Raw genomic sequence first — 11,013 nt, 5'->3', positions numbered from 1 at the left:
TTTATCTCTGCACGATAGATAGAGCGTGAAGCACATTGGTAAACAGAGACTGGTTTATCAAAGAAGAGGCAATAAATAATTCAGAGTCAATCTGAGAACATTTCAGATGCTTCATGGATCTTGGGTCCCGCTCCTGTAAGTCAGTCCAGGTATTTCACCGTGATTACACCAGCCCTCCCAAGAGACAGTGCACCAAGGCTGGAAATGCATATGAAAGGAGTGAGAAAAGTTGCCCAGAGCAGCTCGTTCTGACAGCACATTAGTCGAAGGGGGGTGTTCTCCGCACATCCTGTGGCCTCTCCAGCAGCATGGTCCCGAAATGGGTGATGGATTGACTTGGAATTTTCAAATCCTGTTTAAGTTCCTCTGGATCCTTGCTTCGGTCTCCCATGGTAAGAACTTGGAGTATGTCTTGTCTTGCTCCTCAAACCAGTGAGAAAGTAATTTTAAAGTTAAGGAGATATAGGATGAAATATAATTTTAAGGCAAAATCCCTTCGGATTGGATCATGTGTAAATGTATTCAGTGCTGTTGCAGGAGAATGTTCTGCAATGTATTTGTGTTTATGTTGCAGAAAAGTTCGGCAATAAGATAACTGTCTTAAACTACTCATAGAATCATAGAAACATAGCTACTCACTTCAGGAAAACAGTGTGGTGCATTGGGTTAAAACTATCACTGCTGGGACCTGGGTGAAGTCCAGCCCAGGGTTGAGTGTCCTCTCTGTGGGCAGTAAGGATTATGTGCGAAAAAGAGTTTGGGACAACAGGCTTCAAGGGGGACTAGAGATGAAAAGAATCCCTCCCCCACTTCCACCAGAGTAGTTAGTGGAACAGACTCTCAGTAAGTGGTGCCCTAAATGCAATGTTTTGTTATCCAGAGCAGGAAGATGCCAAGTTAGATCCCTAGTCTGTGCTGAGTTAGTTGGACTGGTGGTGAGTGCAGTACAGTTAGCTTCAATGGGGGCAATTGTCACCTTCACCAACTGGGCAGAGCGGATTGCCCACCCGATTAGGAAATGAACATCAGGCAGGTTCTATAACAGGCGGGCGATTCACTCCTCCAGCTTACTACCCAAGTGGGGAAGGTGGAAATTATACCCAATGTTTCCGGGATAAGGAGAGGGGAGGGGAAAAAGCCCATTCCTTATTGCTATCAAGTGACTCTTGATGGAAAGTGTGTGCCTGTGAGGACACGGCCTGGCTTAATCTGATGCCTCCCATGGTCGAACTGTCTGCTGACGCTAACTCCCTGAACTCACAAATGAAGAATGGCCATTTGGGTTGCGAATGGACAGAGGATTGGATGGAATATGTAAATCCACCACACCCAATGTGCTACTGCCGTGTGGTGCACTGTACCGGGAGCGCAAAGGTGGAAATTTAACCCTTTGGTGTAAAGTAACTCCTTTAAAGAAGCAATGATGGAGTATCTGGTTGAGATTGGAACTCAAGGTTCTGGGTGTAGATAGAGATAGTCGCACTCTTCATGGCTCCTGTGTGACTGGGACCAAGGAATTGTCATTCATGGAAAGTAACCAGCCAGAGTTGAACTGTGGAGATGTGGGGCAGGACAGATATTTTGGAGTTTCTCTCAATTATATTTGCGCGTCGGGGACAAACTGCTGAGCTCTCAACCTAACCAGTGGTGGACGCAGGTCCATAGCATAAAAACTGTCCCTAAATTGGCACTGGTTCACAATCTCACAAGGTTGATGTGGGCATGGAGATGTTACATGAGGTGAGGGTGCTCTTTTGAGGTTAAAGAACATACCTGGGCAGAGTAGAGCTAGCTTTACTCGGCAACTACCTGGTGCTACACCTGATCTAGAAGTGGTTTGATACTGACACTGGGAGCAAACTCCTCACCCAATATTGGCATCCCTTACTTTGAAGAGTATAAAAGTAAGACCTATCAATATGATGTGAACCAGGGACCATAGCACCAATCTCGTCCTACCTGCTTTCCTCAGCTATGCCATGAACTATTTCTCCTCTATGTCAATGAGAACTGACTTCAAACTATTTAAGAACAATTTTTGAAAGTGGTTGAATTACCTGTATTGGGCAGTTTACTGAAGGAAGCAAAGAATATTGTTCAATTGCAGGACCAGGTAACCAAAGCTCCTGTTTTCAGGGGGCACCCAATGGGTCTTTTGATGATATTTATCCTGAATATATTAACATCCAATTGAGGGTTATTCATTGAGTGTATCAATAAAATGGGAATTCATTTCAGTCCTGAATTCATTCTGCCTCTCCCCTCCCCTCTCCCTTTCTAGAAACATCACAAGGCAGAGATCTGGGGAGTTTCACTTGCCATATTTTACCTTTCAATTTACCTTCTATTCAAATGACTTGCCCCAAGAACTCTCCCCCAATGTTGCTTTGTCACTGGCAGGAAGAGTGGAAGAGTGATCTGAGGTGGCTTGTTTGATGAATTTTCTGTTCTATTCCCCACCAGGAGGGTAGCTTCTCATCTCTCCCTAGCATCTCCTCCAATTCACTGGGCGAAAATCAAGGATTAGGGAGTCATGTGGGCAATTGTGAGGAGGAACCCATTACCTACCAATCTGTGCCATGGCATGCAGTCTTCTGGGCAACTTCTGTTATGAAAATAGCCCCATTAAATATACATTAAGCCCCAAGGCCAATTCCTTCCTGCAATAAATAAGTTCCAGTTGTGATCTGTCAGCATTTGGGAGCATTGTCAGAATGTAACTTCTCCACAGAAACAGTCAGTGTCTTGGAGACAGTGGTCACTCTTTGGTGGGACGTCTACATGGATATGTGAAAGGTTCTGATCATAGACTAGGATTGCATACCCTACCATAGAGGCAAGAGCAGAGTTCACACAATTCAATTCTGCTAAATATTTGAAAGAACAGAGTCAAAGTATCATTGTATCATAGTAGGTACAGCACAAGAGGAGGCCATTTGGCCCATCGTGCCTGTGCCGGCTCTTTGAAAGAACTATCCAATTAGTCCCATTCCACTGCTCTTTCCCCATAGCCCTATAAATTTTTTCCCTTAAAGTATTTGTCCAATTCCCTTTTGAAAGTTATTATTGAACCTGCTTTGACCTCCCTTTCAGGCAGTGCATTCCAGATCATTACAACTCGCTGCCTAAAAAAAATGTTTTCCTCTGGCTCTTTTGCTGATCACCTTAAATCTGTGTCCTCTGGTTACCAACCCTTCTGCCACTAGAAACAGTTTCTCCTTATTTACTCTGTCAACATAAAGACTATTTTATTTGACCTTTATTGGAAAAAGGACATCCAAAAACCTAAAGAACACAAGAACGAATGGAATGAGAAAAGACCATTCAGCTTATCAGTCTACTACCTTCACCGAATCTGTTTCTCATGGCCAACTGTTTAACCTCCTGAGGGAAAGCCAAGAACAATATCCCCTCAAATGTAATCAAGCAACAAGGCAGAATTCTGATCTCTCCTTACATCTTCATTGCTCAACTTTGGTTTGTTACTTTTTACAGGAGATACCTGGGTGGTCCAGCACTACAAGGACCATTGTGTTCCTTGGAGCATCATGGTCCAAGGAGTCAGTGAATGGGAAGGTGCGGGAAGGGTGGTAATAAAGGCAGAAGGTGGTTGAATGCAGCCCTGCACTCCCATATTCTGAGCCTAGAGTGCATGGTGTAACAATGATGGGCCTCCATGTGCTTCTGTGTACTTCTGACTAGTGGATGTTGTTTGTTGAATTTCCTTTCCTACTTCTAACTAGTATGTTAGGACTAAGGAAGTTGGTGGAAGTTTTTCACCAACTTCCACCAACGGTTGGTGAAAGGGTAATAAAGTTTGGAATAAGTTACTAGGGAAGGGCATAAAGTGAAGATTATAAATCAGTGTTTCTGGAGAGAGAAGGGATTGAGGATTTTTCCCCAGGCCAGGGCCATGGTAGATCTCACCCTGTTCACCCACTAACCCCCCGGCTGAAATTAGCTCACTTAGTAAGACCACAGCTGGAGTACTGTGTGCAATTTTGGGTTCCACAGTATAGGAAGGATGTTGAGACAATGGAGAGGGTACAGTGCAGATTCACTAGGATGCTGCCTGGGATGAGGAAATACAAACACAAAGATTTGAAAAATTGCTACTGCTACAGAGGAGATTATGGGGTGATTTGATAGAGGGATTTTAAATTATCAAGGGATGGGACAGAGTAGATAGAAACAGGCTGTTTCCAATGGTTGACGGGTTTAGAGTGAGGGTTCATAGATATAAGATTAAATGTAAGTGATTTAGGACAGAGAGCAGGAGAAACAGGGGGTTGTGAGGCTGTGGAATGCATTGCCAGAGTTAGTGATTGAAGCAGAAACCACGTCAGCATTTAAGAACAGGTTAGATAGGTGTATGAAGGACAGGGGAAAACATGATATGGGAACTGGGTGGGCTCATGGGATTAAGACTAAACACTAACACGCACTGGTTGGGCCAAACAGCCTGTTTCCATGTTGTAATTTCTGTGTAATTCTAACAGGGATTGAGGCCGGCACCTTCCTGGCCTGTATGGTTTAGTGCCACACTGAGCAAAGCATTTACCTAATAAGTCTCCAGAGGTTCTGAGTCTGAAGATCATGGGTTCAAGTCCCACTCCAGAAACCTGTGCACAAAATCTGGGCTGACACCCCAGTACTCAGTACTCCAGTGCAGTACTGAGGGAGTGCTGCACTGTCGGAGGTGCCGTCTTTCGAATGAGATGTTAAACCAAGGCCCCGTCTACTCTTTCAGGTGAATGTAAAAGATTCCATGGTACTATTTTGAAGAAGAGCAGGGGAGTTCTCCCTGATGTCCTGGCCAATATTTATCCCTCAACCAACATCACTAAAAAAACAGATTAACTGGTGATTATCACATTGCTGTTTGTGGGACCTTGCTGTGAGCAAATTGGCTGCTGTGTTTCCTACATTACAACAGTGACTGCACTTCAAAAGTACTTCATTGGCTGTAAAGCGCTTTGGGATGTTCTGAGGTTGTGAAAGGTGCTATATAAATGCAAATCCTTTCTTTCTGTCACCACGGACGCTGCCTGACCTGCTGAGGGTTTTCCAATATTTTCCATTTTCATTCATGTATTTAACTTGTTCCCTTTCATTCACAGCGTTGGTCATCCTGGATCCAGAGGAGGTCACGTACATCGAGACCCAGGTGAAAGGGGTCATTGGTCGATCTGTAGTGCTGGAATGCGGGCAGTCCCTGCCAACCATTTACATCTGGGGTTTCACCAGGCCCGGCTTCAGTGACATTCGCGCGGTCCTGTACAATTATGGGATGGGGGCCAAACTGCAAAAAATGGCCTCGATGTTCGGCGACGTGAAGGTCCTCTCCGACAGTGCGTCCCTGGTCATAGACAACCTGCAGCTCGCTGCCGAGGGGCGCTTCACGTGTCAAAGCTTGTACGACACTAGCGATGGGGCGAACCTTGTCTATGTCTTCGTCACTTTACACGTCCTCGGTGAGTATGAGATTTTAATTTTTTGGGGTAAAGTTCCACTCCGGGGGGGCAGCAAGGAAAATTCGGCCAATCCGCTCCCCCCTCGTTTTGCGCCGCCACTGAAGTTGAATTGCACCCACCCCTCCAATATCTTGCAGCAGCCCTTAAAAGAACATTCCAGAACTGAAACAGATCTAGCACCCGAGGCAGCCTTTCTCACGGCACTTTTTGTACGAATAGACTAACAATGACAGACAGGAAAAGGCCCTCTGGTCCATCCAGCCTGTCCCACACAATTGCGATGCCTTGTGCATCACAATATATAGACTCCGCAGATGTAGACTAACAGATATCCTCTGGCATTGCTCACGGTAAATCAGAAGGTTCAATGTTTTATGGGAATTGGTGCATTATAGTGTGTAACGCACAATGTATTACTCTGCTGCTGACCTGGAGCTGTGTGTAAACTGGCCTGTCCCATTAAGGACCCCACCATAATTGCTCTAAACAGGCACAGCCTGGGGCCAACTAGAGTTTAATTGCTGTGAGTGAGGCCTTTATTTATGGGAAGATTGATTAAGAGCCTGCAGATATTGTTGCTCTGGTATGTGTGTTCTGGAGAATTTTGTACATTGTACATGGTTGCCTTTGTTTCTCTATACTTTTTTAAGCGTGACACAGAAATTTGGATTAGACAATGCTTAACATCTGAATCATGATGGACAGGAACTGTATAAGTATGAAATATTTTTATAATATTACTAGCAAACCTCCGATGCAGTGACTCACAGTAAGTCAGAGGATGTGCTCGACAGGAATATTATACCAAATGAAACGCCAAGGGGCCTAAATTCACTAGCGCCCAAAACCGGGCGCAATCTGTGTGGTGAGCAGCCAAGGCGCGCCGGGACAGATAGGCCCCAGCACCATCCCAAATTGTTCCTCGGGCACCATAATTGTGGCGTAGTGCGGGCACCAATTGGGCACCCCAACGCAGCTCGCCGGCCGGGGCCTGGCAAATTTAGTCCGGCTCGGATACTAGCCGTGGCCCACAGGGTGAGTCTAGGGGCGTGGGTGGGGGGGGGCGAGCACAGACTGGCAGCCACTACAGTTTTAATGTGGAGGAGAACCCCTGCTCCTCCTGGCTCCGCATTAAGGTAGGTTTAAAAAAAACTTACTTGCAGGCTTGCGATCCCTGGTTAGGCCTCTGTAGAGCCTGAAAAGGTAGTTGCAGCTCAATTTGTCTGTGTTGCGCTTAATTTCCGCCTGCAATGGGCACAACACATACTAATTTCTACCCCTTCTACTCTACTCTAATTTCCCTGTCCTTTCCCCGTATCCTTTTATATTCTTCCTTGTCTAATTCCCTTTCAACTGATGATACAGTCTCTGTCTGAATCGCCCCTTGTGGTAAAACATTCCACGTTCTGTGTGAAAACTTGTCTCCTAACATCTCCTTTCAGTCTTCGAGTGATAATCCTGACTCCGTGCCCCCTTGTTACTGATTCACCAGCAGAAACAATTCTTCACTACTTAACCTCTGATAACTCCATAATGATCAGAAGCAGAAACACCAGCTGAATTTTATCTTCCGTGATTAGAGGCCACTTGTAACAACCTCAGGACCACCACACCTGAGAACCAGCTAACTCGGCATAGGCCAGAACACCTTTCTAAAAAAAAGGAAGGGTTCCCTTGCATATTGGCAGGAGAGGCAGTGTAAGGCAGTGACTTATTCTCAGGGTTCGGAAGTTAATTGACTGCCCAGGTTTTGTTCTTGCGAGTTGTGATAGGATTGCAGTCTTCTAACTCCCACCAAGCCCTGTCATTATGTAGTTCTGAAATAGGGCGAAGGGGGGAGGAATCACCTTTTTTGGGAATATTGAGCTTATTTGGTGCCATCTTACGGATGAGATGTTAAACCAAAGCCCCGTCTGCCCTCTCAGGTGGATGTAAAAGATCCCATGGCACTATTTCCAAGAAGAGCAGGGGAGTTCTCCCCGGTGTCTTGGCCAATATTTACCTCTCAACCAACATCACTAGAACAGATGATCTGGTCATTATCTCATTGTTGTTTGTGGGACTTTGCTGTGTGTAAATTGGCTGCCATGTTTCCTACATTACAATGGTGACTACATTTCAAAAGTACTTCATTGGTTGTAAAAGCGCTTTGGGACATCCTGAGTTCATGAAAGATGGTAAATACATGCAAGTCTTTCTTTCTTTGAGGGATGTTAGTGCTGGAGAATGGATCATTTTCCATTTCAGGTCAGTGTCACACACTCCCAGGTCAGGTACACGTAGGTTGGATGCAGACTAACAATCCCTGGCCTCCGGTCCAACATAAAACAACATATCTTCCTACACAGTTGCAACATTTCCATTTCCCACACCAGGCGTCCTGTGGCCTTTCTGAGAGAGATTGCCAATTTAGGGTCAATTGGTGGCAGATTAAGGGGAGGTAATCACCTTTGAGATTGCACAAACTCACTTTCCATAAGATGCTACAGGAGGTGGAGGAGATTTTGAACTAAACTCCTAGAGGTGACAGAGATCAGCTTATTCTGTGGAAATAACCGTGTTCCTTTTACCTTACAGTCCCAATTACCAAACCGTCCATTCAGATGAGCATCTCAGCTCCTGTTGAAGGGGCCGCGATTTCTATATTGTGTTCTGTGGAGAATGGAACCGGCCCCCTGGAGTACACCTGGAACAGGCAGGCAACTCTGTCCAGGAATCCCATCAACGTCTCCGAGACAACTGACAACCTGCTCAACCTCACCTCAGTAAACAGGAACCACACGGGCTGGTACACCTGCACTGCCAAGAACGAGGTGAATGAAGTGACCAGCGACCGGGTTTGGCTCGACGTGATCTGTGAGTCCCTTTAACTACTCGGAGAGAAGGCTTTACGAAATTTACAGTCAGAGAGCTCACCTAAAGAAATCTGGCTCTGTGTCCAACTAATTGCACTCTACTCTGGAAATATAGGAACAGGAGTAGGCCATTCAGCCCCTCGAGTCTGTTCCGCCATTCAATTAGATCATGGCTGATCTAACAGGAGTGACTCCAGACCCTGGGAAAAATCTTCCTCCTCTGGCATACAGTGTAATTGGTTCCCATTGAGGTCCATGCTAGCTGGCCCTTGTTGGCTTGCTGCTGGTTTTTATTGAAATTGGCTGAGGTGTAGCTACAAGTGCCTGCCGTGGCTCAGTGGTCGCCTCGTGGGTTCAAGTCACGCTCCTGAGACTTGAGCACATAATCCAGGCCGACACTCCAGTGCAGGACTGAGGGAGTGCCGCACTGTTGGAGGAGCGGTCTTTTGGATGAGACTTTAAACTGAGGCCCCGTCTGCCCTCTCAGGTGGACGTAAAAGATCCCATGGCACTATTTTGAAGAAGGGCTGGAGAGTTCTCCCTGCTGTCCTGGCCAATATTTATCCCTCAACCAACATCACTAAAACAGATTATCAGGTCATTATCACATTGCTGTTTGTGGGATCTTGCTGTGTGCAAATTGGTGCGTAAATGCGTTCCACGGGGTTCGGCAGCCCCCCTGCACCTTGCCCACGATCCCTGTCCTGGTGGCATTGAGGCTATTTGAACACAGGCGGCATCACAGCTAAACCTACCGTCATCTGATGTCCACACACTTTTTTTTTAAATGATAGCTTGGCTTAGAGTCAGAAGGTCGTGGGTTCAAGGAACACATCAGGACCTAAGCATGTAACCTAGGCTGACACTTTAGTGCAGTGCTGAGGGAGTGCTGAATTATCAGAGGTGCTGTCCTTTGGGTGAAATATTAAAATGAGGTCCAATCTGTCTGTTCTACAGGTTTATATTGGCCTTGGAGTGGGTACAGTGCAGATTTACCAAAATAATACCGGGGCTTAAAGGGTTAAACTATAAGGACAGTTTGCATAAACTTGAGTTGCATTTCCTTGAGTTTAGAAGGTTGAGGGGTGATCTAATCGAGGTATTTAAGATTACAAAAGGATTAGATAGAGTAGATAGAGAGAAACTATTTCCTCTGGTGGGGGAATCCAGAACAAGGGGGCACAATCTTAAAATTGGAGCTAGGCCGTTCAGGAGTGAAATCAGGAAACACTTTTTCACACAAAGGGTAATGGAAATCTGTAACTCTCTTCCCCAAAAGACTGTTGAGGTTAGGTCAATTGAAATCTTCAAAACTGAGATTGCTAGATTTTTGTTAGGTAAGGGTTTCAAGGAATAAGGATCAAAGGTGGGAAAATGTAGTTAAGGTACAGATCAGCCATGATCTAACTGAATGGTAGAATAGGCTTGGGGGGCTGAATGGCCTTCTCCTGTTCCTATGTTGCTGCTACAGAATAACTGCCATGGTTATCTTCATAAGACCAGTCACTGTACTCCAAAAGTCATTCATGTGTGAGGCACTTTGGAAAAGAGAAAAAGAAAGACTTGCATTTATATAGCGCCTTTCACAACCTCAGGACGTCCCAAAGTGCTTTACAGCCAATGAAGTACTTTTGAAGTGTAGTCACTGTTGTAATGTAGGAAATGTGGCAAACAATTTGCGCACAGCAAGGTCCCACAAACAGCAATGTGGTAATGACCAGATAATCTGTTTTAGTGTTGTTGGTTGAGGGATAAATATTGGCCAGGACACCGGGGAGAGCTCCCCTGCTCTTCTTCCTATAGTACCATAGGATCTTTCACATCCACCCTGATTGGACAAACAGGATGTACTGAGTTCCTATACTGAGTTCTTGGTCTCAGAGGAGAGGAAGAATTGAATGCGGGGTCTCCAGTGGGCTGGTCTCAGATATCCACTGATGGTTGACCAAGAGCAGGACCAGCAGTAGTCTGAGAGCAGGTTGCCTATCTCACTTCCTGACCACAGTGGGCTCGTGATCTGGAGAAGGCCAGCAGTAAAAGCTAAGAATATGGGGAAAAAAAGAGGGTTTAAAAAAAAATGAAACTGCATCACTTAACTGGGCTACAGTTTTCTAAACCCTTACCACGTATCCCATGTACCATTAGATTTAGTGCCATTCGCACCAAAATTTTACAGCGTGATATTGTATGATATCAGCACATCGCTGTGGTGACTTGCATGTAGTCAGAATGTTTTTTCCATGAAGGTTAAAATGTTTAAAATTCAAATTAAAAATCAAGAAAGACTTGCATTTATGCAGCACCTTATCACATCTCAGCAACATCTCAATGCACTTGATGTACAAAGAATTGCTTTGACGTGTAGTCACATTATTACAGCAACTACACTTCAAAAGTACTTCATGGGCTGGAAAGCACTTTGGGATGTCCTGAGGTCATGAAAGGCGCTATAGAAATGCAGGTTCTTTGTTTCTTGCACTGTTGTTACGTAGGCCAAAACAGCAGCCACCTTGAATACAGTAAGATTCCACAAACAGCCATGAAGTGAATGATGAGTAAATCTGATTTTTTGGAGGTGGTGTTCTTCGAGAAGTGTTATCGGATTTGTAATGGCCACCTGAACCACTGGAACTGGCAGTCGGGGCCTTCATTTAATATTTCAGCTGAAGGACGCTGCATGACCT

General features: G+C 45.3%; 1 protein-coding gene across 1 annotated transcript in view; it reads left to right on the top strand.

Moving 5' to 3' along the window:
• Positions 1 to 319: 319 nt before the first annotated feature.
• The window catches only part of LOC137301341 (V-set and immunoglobulin domain-containing protein 10-like 2), a 51,123-nt gene continuing 40,429 nt past the window's right edge, over positions 320 to 11,013 (top strand). Inside the window, exons 1-4 of the mRNA XM_067970788.1 lie at positions 320 to 392; positions 3,496 to 3,576; positions 5,121 to 5,474; positions 8,052 to 8,330. Coding sequence (XP_067826889.1) covers positions 320 to 392; positions 3,496 to 3,576; positions 5,121 to 5,474; positions 8,052 to 8,330 — 787 coding nt within the window. The remainder of the gene's footprint in view (positions 393 to 3,495; positions 3,577 to 5,120; positions 5,475 to 8,051; positions 8,331 to 11,013) is intronic.

Source organism: Heptranchias perlo, chromosome 33 (genome assembly GCF_035084215.1).
Source record: "Heptranchias perlo isolate sHepPer1 chromosome 33, sHepPer1.hap1, whole genome shotgun sequence".
Classification (NCBI taxonomy): Eukaryota; Metazoa; Chordata; class Chondrichthyes; order Hexanchiformes; family Hexanchidae; genus Heptranchias; species Heptranchias perlo.
Note: the sequence above shows the minus strand (reverse complement) of the source record. Positions and strands in the feature narration are given on the sequence as shown.